Source organism: Myotis brandtii, unplaced genomic scaffold (genome assembly GCF_000412655.1).
Source record: "Myotis brandtii unplaced genomic scaffold, ASM41265v1 scaffold50, whole genome shotgun sequence".
NCBI classification, from domain to species: domain Eukaryota; kingdom Metazoa; phylum Chordata; class Mammalia; order Chiroptera; family Vespertilionidae; genus Myotis; species Myotis brandtii.
Window position 1 is genome coordinate 1,899,060 of NW_005369061.1, and position 16,986 is coordinate 1,916,045.

At 36.9% G+C, this 16,986-nt stretch overlaps 1 protein-coding gene across 1 annotated transcript in view; it reads right to left on the reverse strand.

Annotated features, from left to right (window-relative positions):
• Nucleotides 1-16,986, reverse strand: part of NLK (nemo-like kinase) — a 133,315-nt gene that overhangs the window by 54,817 nt on the left and 61,512 nt on the right. Inside the window, 2 exon segments of the mRNA XM_005876912.2 lie at nucleotides 4,423-4,478; nucleotides 13,363-13,492. Of these exon segments, the coding sequence (XP_005876974.2) occupies nucleotides 4,423-4,478; nucleotides 13,363-13,492 (186 nt within the window).

A 16,986-nucleotide genomic window follows, 5' to 3' on the forward strand; every position in this document is an offset into this window, starting at 1 on the left:
AATATATATATATATATATATATATATATAAAGTTTTCTCAAAGAACAATTCCATGAATATATATTTAAAACTCAAAACATTACCTATTCTGCCTGGATGGCATGGCTCAGTGGTTGAGCATTGACCTATGAACCAGGAGGTCACAGTTCAATGCCCAGTCAGGGCACATGCCCAGGTTGTGGGCTCGATTCTCACCCTCCCCACTGTGGGGAGTGCAGGAAGCAGCCAATCAATGATTCTCTCTCATCATTGATGTTTCTATCTCTCTCCCTCTCCCTTCCTCTCTGAAATCAATAAAAAGATATATATTTTAGAAGAAAACAAAACATTATCCATTCTAAAATCTGCAAAGACACAATAATCATCCAATTAAAAAACACATGCCATCAACTAAAACCACATGTAATGCATGTCATATTTCTGAGATACTACAGAGGGAGCTGCTAACACAGATAAATAATATATGAAGTTGAAATAAAATAGTAACGTGAGATTCTTTTAAATCTTCAATATTTTCGTACTTGATGCATTACATTGTCATATTTTTCAGATGGAAATCACAGAAAATTTTGTTTCCTTTGGCTACAGCATATTTATACTAAAAAGCACAGGACACAGAAAATTCCTATTTAGGATATTAAAAGAATCAGCAAAGACAGAGCATATATGTAACTAAGGTATTTCTTACGTTTCCATTTAAAAACCTGTTTTTAGTACCCTGTACTCCAAGCTAAATCATGCTTTCCTAAAAAGTCTTTATAATCCCATGTCAGCTATAGGTTTAATTCCTTTTTATGTTAAAGGATTTGGTGTTTTCCAAATGGCACCACTACTGGAAAACACTTTTCTTCTGTGCATCATTCTACATATAGCAAAAAATTATACAACAGAAAAAAAGAATACTGAAGTTTAGGTTTGAAAGATTTTTCCATCTGTAGCCAGCTAATTACTGTGAAAACAGTAATTAGTGTCAATTTTTAAACCTGAAGGTAAAAAATAAAAAAGTAAAACATTTAAGTAAATGGTGTACAAGAGGGTTCCATCCTATATAATAAAACCCTAATATGCAAATCGACTGAACAGCGGAACGACCAGAGGTCACTATGATGTGCACTGACCAGGGTCAGATGCTCAACGCAGGAAGTGCCCCCCCCCCCCCCCCCCCAGGGGAGCTGCTCAGCCAGAAGCTGGGCTCACAGCTGGGGAGCACAGCGGTGGTGGAGGGAGCCTCTCCCACCTCTGTGGAAGCGCTTAGCGGCTAAGGAGTAGCGAGCCCGGCTTCTGGCTGAGCGGTGCTCCCACAAGGATTTTGTGCACCCAACCTCTAGTAAATATATAATGGCAAAGTCTTTTATTTAAACATTCATGAACAATTTTGGGGAGAGAAATTTTATAGAAACATTTTGCCGACTAATGAAATGGACTGAAATCAGCTATCAACAGCTACTATACCACCTATGCCACTCATGGATTTAAAATAATCATAACGGTACTAACTCTTCTTCTGCTTTGCAAGTATCCTATATAATAAAAGGCTAATATGCATACTGTCCCTTCGACCGGGAGTTCGACCTGGTGCGGGGCCAGCTGGCAAACTGCCCGTGGCCCCCCCCATCCTGACTGGTGGTGGGGCCAGTCCACCAACTGCTCTCGGCCCCTCCCCTCAGCCGGCCCGATTGGGGCAGGTTGGCTAGATCCCACCCGTGCATGAATTTGTGCACCAGGCCTCTAGTTTAAAATAATAATGAATCAAGTCTCTCCCAGATTTAATTAAAATATGGTCAATAATAATAAGTGGTTGAGAACTCCTAGCTTATAGAAACATACATGGGGTTTTTAAAGAAATGACAAACCCAAGTACATAAAACTAAAACCTAATATAAACAATTCATGCTTAAACTATAAGACAGGAAATATATATATAATGAATAGCTGAGTGTTCAGTGAAGAGAATCTAAATATATTTGGCACTGATTAAATATACCCACATTCACCAATTATCTTATATGAAAACATTCTTTCCCCACTGAAGGTCCATATTCAATAAAAGGTTAACACAGCAGATCTGGGCTACCAAAATCCTATATGTTCCCAAAGTTTTTAGGACTGGCTCCTGACCGGCTCCTGGGAAGTAACCTTTGCCTCTGCAAATCCTGCCTCCTAAGAGTATCTCAGTATACCTGGGGCTTTGGCCACACCACACGGTTTAGGCTAACAATGTGATTCATGGGATACGCCTGTTTTTGTTTGTTTGGGGCCTTGGTTCAGTTGTATTAGTTTAAACTCTGGGTAGGTAGAAGAGTGGTGGGCTGGAGACCGAGTAGCTAAGATCAGTTTCTTAGATGCTCTATGCTTACTTACTGATGTCCAATTAGAACCCTGGACGCCAAGGCTCATGTGAGCCTCCCTAGTTGACAACATTGCCTGTGTTGTCATACATTGTTGCTGGGAGAATTAAGCACTATTTGTGCAATTCCAACAAGAGAGAACAACTAGAACTTTGTGCCTGGTTTCTCCTGAACTTTGCCTTATAAACCTTTTTCCTTGGCTGATTTTAATCTCTAACCACGAGTAAAACAGCCTTCCTGGGTCCCCCGAGACCTTTCATTGAACCTGAGGGTGATCTTGCTGACCCCTGACACAGCCTATAATAGAGTAAAACTCTTATTTACTAAAGAGGATTTCTACTTATTTCAAGGTTTGGTATCAGCAACTTTATTTCCAAAGAGGCAGAGATAGTAGTACACACTCATAGGAGTGTCTTCTAGTATGTAGATTTCCTTCCCATCAACGAAAAGGAATTATTAATGCTTTTTCCTCAGTGGCTACTACTGACATATACAGCACTGAGGAGAGAAGAACTTTCTCAATTCTTCTATCTTTAAGTTAATTTTGAACTAAAAAAAAAGGGCGTGTCAGAACCACCTGGCATGGCCCAAGACCTCAGGTATTCAAAGACACTCTTATCAGCCAGGAGTCAGTCAAGGGCCAGTCCCTTCTTTGGAATGTGCAGGGTTGGAGTACCCCAAGTGCACTGCATTAACCCTTTGCAAAGGGATTAATTCCATAAGAGATTCATGGGTTAAAATATCATCCAGGATTACAGCATTCAAGAGCTTTTGGTTTATTAGATCAAAACATCCCAATGTTGATCAATGACAAGTCTATCACCTCACATGGTTTCCCAATTCCCTAGTACTTTAACTGCTTTCTTTCCCCTTGGGAGGCTCTTAATTGTTCCAAATTATTAAGAAAAAATATCAAAGATAATTGTCTAGTATGGAATTATCTACCTCTTGAGTAAGAATGAGATTTTAGTTTAGCTCACTGCTCAATCAGAAAAAGCATCTTGCTATTATATTGATTTCCATTCTGAGTCACAGGCCTAGTGCTAATAAAAAGCCTTGAGTGAATAAACAGTACTATCATGAGCTCACTAAATTAATGATTTAGGATTTCCTGTCTTTTACTTAAAGCTTTACCAAGTACAGAATGGTAAATGGTGATGTTTTGCCTAGGAATGTCAGATGGCCTACCTTAAGTCTTAATATTTTCCATGCATAGTCCCAGGAACTATTACCAGGCATTATTTTACAGTTTATTATTATCCATGATACCTAATATACCATTTTTACACATTAACTATAGTAGTGATAGGAGAATGTTAAAGCCTCTATCCTGAGAGAATCATGTATGTAGGGACTGAACTATATAGTCAGACTGCTTGGAATTGAACCCCATCCCCAACATTTACTTACTCTGTGAAATTGGTCAAGTTTTTTTTTTTAATCTTTTGCGCCTCAGTTTCCTCTTGTTAAATGGGAATAGTCACAATACCTTCCTCAGATGGCTGTTATAGGGATTAAATAAACTCATATGTGTAAAGAACTTAGAATTGTGCCTTGCATATGATAAAAACTCACGTAAGTGATGGTTATTACCATCACCACTGCCATTATTCCAAGGAACTTGGGACATTTAAATTACATTACTAGCTCTTTAATTTTCACCTTACTCCAAGTGGTAGAAAAAAGGGCAATATTATCCTCTTGGCTGACAGGCAGTTATTGTATAGTCAGTCACAAGAGCACTTTATTGAGTTCCACTGCAACATAGCTGCCTCACTGGTTTCATCTGCAGTATGGGATGGTAATAACCCATCTACTAGTAAAGGATGTGTGCACATTAAGTAAAATTTCTGCTCAGAAGTCCTGTTTTGTGGTATCATCACTCAGGATATATTGATAATACTAAGCTCTGTCAGATACTTTGGATTTCAAAATTACCTGGTTCCAGGTACTCAACCACTTCTGCAAGGATGAGATTTAATACACTTCAAGGCAAGAACCCCAAAAAGGTACTAGAAGAACAAATTAATAAAAAAATGTGTCCCCTTCTTTCACATTCCCTGGTTAGGATACATTTCTTCAAAATAGTCAATGTGTGGAGGTTGGAGTATGTCAAGGGCAGAGAGTACCTGAGAAAAGGGAAAAAAAAGTAAAATTTAGAGAACTAAAAAGGAAGTAACATATGACATAAGTACAAGTAAATACTGTTAACACTTTAGTGATTTAAGGTTTAGTTACAATTGCCCACTGAGATTAACTAAATTTATCAGTCAAGAAACACAGTCCTAAACATTAAGATGGGTTTGTAGATTTACTACCTAAAAGATAATTCTATCTAACCAAATGAGAGAGGCAACTGGATTATACTAAATGCTACCAGAACCCCTGAATAGGATGGTGTTAGAAAGAAATGTTCTATTTTTAATAATCAATATTTATCTAAGAGCATAAGGAGCCATACCTACCATTCATTCCTTTATTCTTCTGTTAAAAAAATATTTCAATAAGTGTATTCTACCTGGCAGGCACTATGGCAGGCTCTTGGGTTATAAGAACAAAACTGATATTCCTACTTTCATGACTAGGGAAGAGGAAGGTATTAGACAAATAAACAGTTACACAAATATATAATTATGACATTTATTATTATGCAGGGAAAAAGTAAAGAGGAGTGTGGAGAAAAGGCTTCTCTGTGGTAATACTACTCTGAGTGGAAGGCTGAATAGAAGTTGGTCAGGCAAATGTAAGTCATTGAGGCAAGGAAGAACCAGGAAGATTCTAGAGGCAGAAATGCCAGTGCTTATGGAATATAGTGGGTGGGAGGAAAACAGGCTGGGATAAAACAGAAGAGAAAGGTAGGGGATAATCACATAAAATTTATTTAAATTATGTTAAGCATTTTGAATTTTATTCCAAGTCCTCCAAAAAGTCACTCAGGTGGGAAAAAAAATACTTTATGGCATCTGAAATTCAAGTCCTTTATAAAAGCAGCATACTATTAATGTAGTATGCCATTGAAACATAACAAACAGGCTTACTTCCCCTACCAGCTGTCTAGCTACTCTTTCACTAGTAAGTCCCAATTACGATGTCACATTTAAGAATCTAAACCTACCTTGCTAATGAAAAATACCAGGCTCAAAGGATAGGGAGGAAGTTATTTAACAGGAAGTAATTTGTGTGGCAGTACAAATTCAGATTTTCTGATCTTGAGCTTAGTTTATTAAGAAAAATTTTTTTTTAAATTATGGATAATTTTAGCCGAAACCGGTTTGGCTCAGTGGATGGAGCGTCGGCCTGCGGACTGGGGGGTCCCGGGTTCGATTCCGGTCGGGGGCATGTACCTGGGTTGCGGGCACATCCCCAGTGGGGGATGTGCAGGAGGCAGCTGATCGATGTTTCTCTCTCATCGATGTTTCTAACTCTCTATCTCTCTCCCTTCCTCTCTGTAAAAAAATCAATAAAATACATTAAAAAAAATTATGGATAATTTTAACACATAAAATGGGCAGAATAGTATAAAGAATACTCATGTAATTATGTAAATACTCATGTGATCTATACATGACCATTCTTGTTTCATCTATATCCTCCACTCTCCCTATATAATTTTGAATATATAAATACTAGCTTTATTTCAGCCATACATTGGTCATTATCTCTAAAAGATAAAAAACAAAATTATCAAATATAAAAATTTAATATTTTATATTTTGAACTGAATTAATACGTTTAAGAATAAAAACAAATGACCAATCTACTATATATACATGCATGTTTCTTAATACCACTAAATATGCAGTGCTCAATTTCCCAATTTTCTTTTTTTTTAAAGTTTGTTAGTCTAAATCAGGAGCTAAATAAGATTTACATGTTATGGTTGATTTATGTCTTTTAAGTTTTAATCTACAAATTTCTCCTCCATCTCCCTTTCTTTTCCCCTTGCAATTTACATGTGGAAAAAACCTTGTTCATTTTAAAGGTTATTCTTTTTTCAGTCAAGCATTTGTCACTTTAAAATTTTAAATTAAACTAAAACCTTCTGTAATGAAAAAGCCTTCACCTACTTTAAAACCAGTTAAACATAAATGTTTTAAAATAGTTTAGATGTTTATTATAAAGAATATCTATCTTTCCTTTCTGAATTAAAATGTTTATACTTAGGAAAAATAACAGATTTTCCAGTTTCTGTACAGAATAATTTTTTGTCATATAAAAGATTTCATTTCTATATTTAAAAAATCTATAATTACTGTGTCAAAAATACATGTAAATTCATGTCTCATTATGTGATAGAACAATTTTTAACATGAATATCTGATGCCTGAGGAAGGCAGTTAGAAATTAGTGTTTTACTTGACATCTTTTGGACTCTAAACTCTGTATCTGAACAACATACATCCTGTCTTGCGGGAAAACAGAATGCAATGAGTGACGGCGTCCATTAGACAAGGCTATTTCACACTTCAAATCTATCTGCTATAATTAGAGGTTATCTAGAAGAAAGTGACAACCATACATTTAAACCTTGATAGAGAAGAATGAGGCTTTTTTACTCCAAATTTGATGAGGCTTTTTGTAGAAAAGCCATATAAGACAGGGTTAGACATTTGCACTCAAGCATTTAGCTGTGATTGTTAGCTTCAAAGGTGCAATATTTTAAACTCTGTATGGAATTTTTTAACCGCCTGTTGTTTTTTATTCCTGTTCTTTTTACCTAAAAATGTTATCAGAGAATGGCATTCCACAGTGTTTCAAGGTGGCACAGAGCTAAGGCCGGGAGAAATGATCCAGGAATCTCAGAAGTGAGAAGTAAATTAGAAAGAACAGTAGCAGAGTTCCAAACTCCAGACTTCATGCCTGACTCCTTATTTAAATAGCCATGTGAGATTAACCTTATCTTGTAAATAGAGGAGGATGCTTGTAAAGAGTTAAAGTACTCCAAAATACCGACAACCCTTCAAAGGATCTCAAATACAAAAAAAGTAGGCATACTTTTCTAATTAAAAAACAAACTAAAGCTTAAATAATGGTCATTACCAACAGTGTTTCAGCACATTTCTCAAGTCGCTTATGAACTGGACAAAAGCTCCTTATGATAGCCACTGTTTAGAATTTTAACCTCTGTGATGTTAGGAGAGTCATATAAATTGGTTACTTAATGAGTAAATGACTTAGTTTTTTTTCTTTTTTCTTTTTAGTCAGCCCTTTATCAATAAAACAATTGTTGTGAATAATCTCAATCCTAAATATAAAGACTAGAAATTTTGCTCTGGCTGGCGTTGCTCCCTGGTTAGAGCAGCGGCCAGCGCACAAAAGGGTCTCAGGTTCGATTCCTGGTCAAGGGCATGTACCTGGGTTGTGGGTTCGCTCCCTTCCCCCAGTTGGGGCACGTGCAGCAGGCAACCAATCGATGTGTCTCACATCAAAGTTTCTCTCCCCCTCCCCCCGTTACCTTCTCCCCCCATTCTCTGAAAAGCAATGGAAAAAGTATCCTCAGGTGAGGATTAACAAAAAAGACTACACATTTAGCTGTTCATACAACTGAGTTAAATCCCATGTTTAGCAAAGGAGCTACTCTTTCCTCATTCTCTCTATCCCCCCCATCCCATTAGATTTTAAGTTCTTTAAGGTAGAGACTATATTATTACTATTATTTTTATAGAGTTGTAAGATATAGTAAAGTACACACATCCTAAGTGAATAGTAATTCAATTTCTTTTTACCCACACAGAATGTATAATAGGACACATTTTTATTCCATGGTTAAAATCCAGATCAAGAATTTAAGCATTCCAACAACCCAGAAGGCCCCTTTGCCTCTTTCCTGTCAAAACCATTCCTGCTCAGATGTTACCACTATTCTCATTTCTATCACCACAGATTCGTTTTGTCTGTCCCTGAAATTTATATAAATTGAATCACAGAGTCTTTTGTGTATAGCTTCTTTCACTTACTGGTATACCTGTGAGATTCATGGTTTGGATGACATTGAATATCCAGCTCATTTTGGGGAGAGCATGCCCATTAACCACACATCCATGTTGATGTGGATCAGTGGTTCATCCTTTTTATTAATGTAGAGTACATCATTATATGAATGGAATACAACACAATGTACTTATCCAGGATACTGCTGACAAACATTTGTGTTGTTTCCCAATTTCTAGGTATTATGAATAAAACGGCTATGAACATTCATGTACAGGTCATTTGGTGGGTATATGTAATCATTTGTCTTGCATATACCAAAGAATACAACTGCTGGGTCATTGGGTAGGTGTGCCCCTCTCTGGTAGAGGACACACTGCTGTCTTAATCACTCTCTGGCTTTGTTTTGTAATTTTATCACATTTGTATTGGTTTTGCATGTTTCTGAATTTTATATAAATGGAATCATACCGTGTTTATTCTTTTGTGACTTGCTTTTTCACTCAATGTTTCTGAGATTTGTCCAAATTAATGTGTGCAGCTGTAGGTCATTCTTTCTCCTTGCTGTATAGTGATCCTTTGAATATAACACAATTTATTTTTCTATTTTGCCCCACTGGTCCTTTTATCTACCCCTGTGTCTGATCCCCTATGAGCTATTCTTGGTCCTTGTGCTTCCACACAGATTTTAGAATTAGCTTGTCAAGTTCCACCAGTAAAAACCCCTTTGAGATTGTGAATGGAACCCACTGAATCTATAGATCAGTTTTGGGGAAATATACATCTACATGAAATTGAATTTTCCAGTTAATTCCATTTTGGTCTGACAGCAGACATTGTATAATTTCTATTCTATTAAGTTTGTTAAGGTATTTTCTATGGCTCAGAATGTGGGCTATCTTGGTAAATGTTCCATGTGAGCTTCAGGAAAATGTGTATTCTGCAGCTGTGGAGGCAGTCTAATAGGTGTCAGTTATATCCAGTTGATTGATGGTGTTGTTGAGCCCAACTATCCTTGAAAAGACACCACAATGAAAGATTGAACAAACAACAATAAGAGTTGAGAATTAAAATAATAGCACTTTAAAAACAATTTCAGAGAAGAGCTGGAAGATAAAAATCTCTCAAAAAATAGAAAAAGACAATAAGAAGAGAGAAGAAAATCAGAGGATAAATCCTGTTCTCTCTGGATTTAACAGATGCTGGGCTTAATCAGAATTCAAGAGGGAACAGAGAAAATGGAGGAAATTTTCTGGAACTGAAGGTCGTACATCTCCACCTACAGCACAACAAATAATGACACATAGGAAGGCATCCTACTTATGAACCCAAAGAGGCCTTGTTTGAGTTAGGTCAGACTAAACAAAGGAAAAGGAATGATCCTTCTTTGTCTCCACTGTCTCCTCTTTGCATCCTTAGTCTTCTCAAGAGTACGAAAAGATTGGGAAAAAGATTGGGTATATGTAATCTCCAAGAGAGAAATCACTGAGGTTATCATTCTAGACCACAGATTTATCTTTTTCTATCACTTTCATTCATTCACTTACTCTTCAAATAGACTGCCTACTGTGTGTTTGGTGTTATTACCCAAGGACAAAAAAAAAAAAAAAAAAAAAAAACCCAAAAGCCCAAGATTTGTATTATAGGGATTCTTCGCAGGAATCAATGGATCTAAGGGGGGCTCTGAACGGGCTTTAGAGAACTAGTAAAAGCCTAAAATGACACAAAATCATGTGTGTGTGCATTTTTCCAAGAAAGGATTCATAGCTTTCATCAGATTCTCAAAGGAGTACAAGATTGAAAAAAAAAAAAAAGGAAAATAGTTTTTCCATGATGATATGACAACTGAGTGTGTGTACAAGCATGCACAAGAGCATGGGTGGATAAAGTGAAGAATACATATATTTAAAAAATATTTTTATTGATTTCAGAGAGGAAGGGAGAGGGAGAGAGAAATAGAAACATCAATGATGAGAGACAATCATTGCTTCCTGCATGCCCCCAGTACTGGGGATTGAGCCTGCAACCGGGCATGTGCCCTGACCAGGAACTGAACCATGACCTTCTGGTTCATAGGTTGATGCTCAACCACTGAGCCACGCCAGCCGGGCTAAAGTGAAGAATATTTTGTCAGATTTTATAATAGCTCAGATTCTGACTAGACACTAGTGATAAGCCTTAACACCATCAACCTTTACAAAGTTAAACCCATTTCTGTTTCCCTAAGTTACTATATCAAGGTAAACCTATCCTTTAAGATGAAAAACAACCTGTACTTTAAGGACAAATAAAAGATTGTGTGCATATGTGTGTGTGTGCATGTGTGTATATCTCAGTCAGTCAGATCAACTGAAATCAATCAATTTGATATAGTGACTTTTAGGCTCTATTCAAAAGGAAATATAAAGCCTCCTAGGGCTTTGTAGCTATTCTCTGACACAAAAAAAAACATCCAAATTAAAATCCAACCTTCCTACGACAGCCAGACAGATTAATCTTTTTAAATGTCATTTTCATCATGACATTCCTTTCTTCTCCTTCTATTAATCAAATCTTAATCTCAAAAGACTCATCTTAAGGTTTACCTTCTCCATATTTAAAGTATCTTTAAGCCTCTAAGTCCACACAACAATTTGTCCCTTCTCGTTAATATTCACCTGAGAAGCTTAGGTACTACCTGGGCTTCAACCCCAGAGATTCCAATTTAGGTGGTGTGGATGAGACCCATGAATCTCTGCATTTTTAAGGTTCACTGGTGATTCTAAAATACTTGTAGGTTTGGTTTTCCAGATTTGTGGTATGAATAGGACACAAACTGTCCTGAATTAATGTTTAACCATGCAGGCAGCCCTACCATAGCACCATTATCATAGTACTTATCACATTACTAAACTCCTTGAAGGTAGAAACCCCTAGAACAGTGATGGCAAACCTATGACATGCGTGTCAGAGGTGACACGTGAACTCATTTTTTGGGTTGATTTTTCTTTGTTAAATGGCATTTAAATATATAAAATAAATATCAAAAATACAAATCTTTGTTTTACTATGGTTGCAAATATAAAAAAATTTCTATATGTGACACGGCACCAGAATTAAGTTAGGATTTTTCAAAATGCTGACACGCTGAGCTCAAAAGGTTCGCCATCACTGTCCTAGAAGCTAATGTAGTTTAGGAATATAGCATGTGTAAAATAAAAGTTTACCAAATTAGTGAACAAGGGCTCTGAAGCAGGACAGATTTAGACTGCAATCCTGTTACCTTCACCTTAGACAAGTTACTTAATTCTAAGCTTTGGTTTACTTCTCTGTAAAGTAGAGATAACAAGCCTTAGGTGACAAAAATTTTTAAGGATTAAATGAATTAATGTATGTAAAACATACATACTCTCTGAGACATGGTAACAAGTGTTAAACACCTGGTCCACTCCCTTAAAAAAAACACAACAAAAAACCATTAACAAAATTTTTTTTGTACCCTCCACATGACCTAGCACTGCACTCTATAAACAGAACACAATTAATAAATATCTGTTACCTTAACTATATCAAAAACCAGTTGCCTCTTAGACATTCCACACATACCAGGTATGTGGGCCCTGAGATGCTTCTGGAGATAGATCGCAGAGCATAACATAAATTCATTATGTATAAAACAGTGGTGCCCTGCCATCTTCATTTCCAACCATCTGCCTCACTTTTGAATATTCCCACAGAAGTCACAAGCACTCTCTTATGATAGAGCTTATTAGGAGCTTGAGAAAGTGATTGTTGTGTTTTCAAGAATTCCGGTTGTTTCTTTTCTTACACAACTCATTCTGACAGCTATGTGACTTAATTAGTTATTCCATAGGAATAAGTCATGAGAAAAAAATACCAGCTGTAGTCTATTACACCATCCCTCCTTTATATATATATATATTTTCTTTTTCTTTTCGTCCCTCCTTTATAAAAGATAGACCTGAATATAATAAACCACTGAAACCCCTAATAAGCGAATTTCTGATGCCACCTTCAAAATATTTCTTCACTATGAATAGCTTTACTTGAGTGTCTGATAATGTACATAAGGTTTGTACTCTTTGATGCTACGGTGGTACTCAGGCAAAAACTAAGCAAGCATCAGATATCATTCTAAATCACTTTCAAAATTTGAGGAACCAGTCATAAAACAGAAATGAGTGATATTTTTAAAGTTACTGAAACAAACACATTGCTAAGCAGTTCCAATTGACTAAAAGATAGCAATAACTAAAAAAAAAAAAAAAAAAAAAAAAAAAAAAGATCAAGGAAGATTTCAAGGGGAGTAATCAATCAATAAAATATGTCAAACCAAGGAGCTTCAAGTAAGTTTGACCAAATACTTCAAACTTACACAAATTTCTCTCTTAAAGAGAGAACCACACTTTGGCCAAAGTTCTAAAAGTTCCTGTGCCAACAAGAAATTATTTCTATTTTTCTGACAAAGTTTTTACTTCAGCAATTAAAATACTACAGGTTGAGTACCAAAAACAGAATATGAGGCAGTTTTTCTTTTCACATGAAACTGAAAACTAAGAGTCCAATGCTAATATCCTCCAGGTAAATTTTACACGTATCAAACTTTTAATTCAGTATTAGATGAGGTGAAGCTATCTTTCAAACCACAATGATTCTATTTGCCCATGAATCTTAACAAATTTAAACACAGCCACAAAAAATCTAACCTATGTTACTTTAAGAGATGACTCTGCTTCCCTACATCTTTAACTTAATCTCTGATTAGAAATATAAAACATTTAAAACCAGGGACCAATTATTTTCATTTAAATCACCCAGACTACATATTATACTCTACTTATTAATATTGTCCCTCAGCTAAATATTAACATTGCTTTACAACAATTAATATCTATCTGTCAATCAATGAGTCTTAGAATTTATTTAAATAAGTTAATTGTTCACAAAAAGGATCTAAGTTGTCTCAGGTTTCCAAACCCATTTAATAACTTGCATGTTTCTTTTTTAACTCTCTTCTGCTCTTTACTAATACAATTAAGCATGCTTAGGAAATAGTTTATCCCAAACACCAATTTCACTTACATTATCATGTTTAAAAAAACACAACATCTTCAATTCCCGGAAGACCCTTTTGCAAGAGACCAGATTCTGGAAGACGTTGGGCATCTTTTTGAGTGCTACTCTCTTTCCATCTCTTGGATCTGTTACTGACCTAAAGAAGCAATATTTGGAGGAGAGGGAAAAAAGACAAAGAAATCAATTCCAAACCTTGTTCTTTAATGTTTCAGTGTATGACAAATATCTTCATCTTAAAAACTCAACATTAAATCCACTTAATAATGCTTAAGGTGCCAGTGAGAAAGAAGATTAAAAAGAAGTACATACCTATAAGCAAAGGAATGTTTAGCCCACACAATTCATTTTCCATGCTTTTTCCTTTATTTATTTTTAGAAAAGCAAGCAAGAATTTATTGACAGCAGCAAAAACACACTTAGGACAATGGAACAGGAAGGGCATAGTAGAAGCAGCTGAGCCTAGGCTGGGCTGCTTTGGCTCACTGGGAAGTCAGAGAAAAGGGGCCCTTGGAGACAGGTTCAGCAGATTAGCCGGGGACAAGCTGCCACTGTCCACTGCTCCCCTGGTTGCAAGTCTTGTGGGGCCCCTGAAGTTTAGGAGATATGTGCTTGTGAGGGAAGGAGAAGGGAAAGGAAATGGCATGGGCGTGCTCCCTGGAGGGAGAGTGCCATTTGTTCCTTTATTTTTAATCCCTGTCCAAATTTTTATAAACAGTTACTTTTTCTGAGATGTTACTTAACAATACATTTGCGATGGGAGGACTATTAGTGGCAAAGACATTTTAAAGATGGGAGGAAAAAGGTATAGAACATTAACATAATTGAGGTCAAATTAGTTTTATATGCTTTATTTTCAGAACCAAATTCAATATGGAAGAGATGTGCATTCAGATGTTATCACATTTAGTTCAACATATCTTTTAGTTTCTTATATAAACAAACAGCTTTTAGTAATAAGGATTTCAAAATTTCAGTACCACCAGTAGTTGAACAGTGTCTCCTCATCAGAAGACTAACTGTCAGCTTCTGGCTGTAGCTTCTAGGTTATGATAACTTCTTTTCTTTTGTTTCTCAGCTCTTGCTGTGATAGCTGCCTCCTATAATTACTATCTCTTTAATAGCTCAGAGTCCCCCTTTTTACTCATTTAGCCTTCTAACACCTGTAAAACCAATTCCCTATGTTTAAAATACTAGTGTCGTTTCCATTTTTCTAACTGGACATAATTGATACAAATATTTTTTTAAAAAATAATAAATTTGGTAAATATGGTCAATTGGCCATTTGGCAAATTGATTTTCCATAAATTAACATAAAGCTTTTACTTCCCTTCCACCCATCATCTATGAATAATTTACTAGAGGCCTGATGCACAAAATTCATGTAAGAGTAGGCCTTCCTTCCCCTGGCTGCCGGCACCGGCTTCCCTCTGGCACCCAGGACCCGGGCGTCCCTCCGGCCGCCAGCAGGCACCCGGGCTTCCCTCGCAAGCCTGGCTTCATCTGGAAGGACGTCCAGTCTAATTAGCATATTACACTTTTATTATTATAGATTTTGCTACCATTTTATTTAGCTATCATTTCCAGCTACCATTATCTTTCAGTTCCCTTTTCAGTCATCCAATGCTTTGGGTGTCACTCCCAGATTTGTGTCATTTAAAAATCTGACCTGTAGCCCTGGTCAGGTAGCTTAGTTGGTTAGAGCATTGTGCTGATTACACCAAGATTGTGGGTTCAATCCCCAGTCAGGGCACATATAAGAATCAACCAATGGCCGTTGCTGGTTTGACTCAGTGGATAGAGCGTCGGCCTGCGAATGAAGGGTCTTGGATTTGATTCCGGTCAAGGGCACATGCCTGGGTTGTGTCTCGATCCCCAGTGGGGGGAGTGCAGGAGGCAGCCAATCAATGATTCTCTCTCATCATTGATGTTTCTATCTCTCTCTCCTTTCCCTTCAATAAAAATATATTTTAAAAAAGGAAAGAAAAAAGAATCAACCAATGAACGCATAAATAAGTGGAACAACAAATCGATGTCTCTCTCTCTCTTAAATCAATAAACGAAAGTTAAAAAAAAAAATCGGACCTGTATGTCATTGATGTCTTTACCTAAGCTATTAAAATTTAGGATAGAACTGAGAATAGATCTGTGCAACAGATACAACACTAGAAACCATGAGATTTACATCTAGTCATTAATCTTGGGTATGGTTATTGAATTATTTAATTAACTACAGTCACTGTTTATTTCTCTATTTTCCTTGCACACAAGGAAATCAGACATTCATCAAATTGCTTTCCTGAAAATAAAGGAATCCTATCTAAAAACCTACCTATCTAAAAACCATACCAAACTTCTTTATGAATACCATAGTATCTTAGTGAGCACTACTTCCTTTCTCAAGTGCTCACAAAACTCTTAAATGATGCACTCTAGTATTTTTAAGTAGCATGAAGACTCTTCTTTCTTCTATTAATTAAAAATTTGGTAAAACCATTAAATATTATTATTTTTAACTCTTTAATAGCTTGAAAAGTAATTCCACTGGGCCAGTGGTCGGCAAACTGCGGCTTGGCAAACCGCGGCTCGCGAGCCACATGCGGCTCTTTGGCCCCGTCAGTGTGGCTCTTCCACAAAATACCACGTGCGGACGCGCATGTACAGTGCGATTGAAACTTCGTGGCCCATGCGCAGAAGTCGGTATTTTGTGGGAGAGCCAGTATTTTGTGGAAGAGCCACACTGACGGGGCCAAAGAGCCGCATGTGGCTCACGAGCCGCGGTTTGCTGACCACGGCACTAGGCTAAGAAACCGAATATTCTTTTTTTTTTTTGAGTCACCAATGAAGCGTTTTTGTTTTTTTTAAATAATTTTTTATTGTTGGAAGTATTATATATGTCCCTGTTTTTCCCCCATTGACCCCCTCCAGCCCGCCCCCGCACCCCAGAAGACCTAATATTCTTGACAGTTTCTTAAAAATACCAACCAAACAAAATGAAATGGAACCCAATGTTTGGGAGAACATATTCGCCAGTCTGATAAGGGGTTTATCTCCAAAATATATAAAGAACTTATACAACTCGGCACCAGGAAGACAAACAATCCCATTAAAAATGGGCAAAAAACTTAAATAGACACTTCTCCAAAGACATACAGATGACCAATAGACATATGAAGAGATGCTCACATCACTAATCATCAGGGAGATGCAAATTAAAACCACAATGAGGTATCACCTCATGACTGCCAGAATGGCTATCATCAATAAAACAACAAACAAGTGCTGGCGAGGATATGGAGAAGAGGGAACCTTAGTGCACTGTTGGTGGGAATGCAGACTGGTGCAGTTACTGTGGAAAACAGTATGGAGCGTCCTCAAAAAAATAAATATGGAACTGCCTTTTGACCCAGCAATCCCATTTCTGGGTATATATACTAAGAATCCCAAAACACTAATTAGAAAGAATATATGTACCCCTATGTTCATAGCAGCGTTATTTATAACTAGAGGCCTGGTGCAAGAAATTCGTGCACAGGGGGGTCAGGAGGGTTGTGTGTCCCTCAGTCCAGCCTGCACCCTCTCCAATCTGGGTCATCCCTCTCACAATCCAGGACTGCTGGCTCCCAACCACTC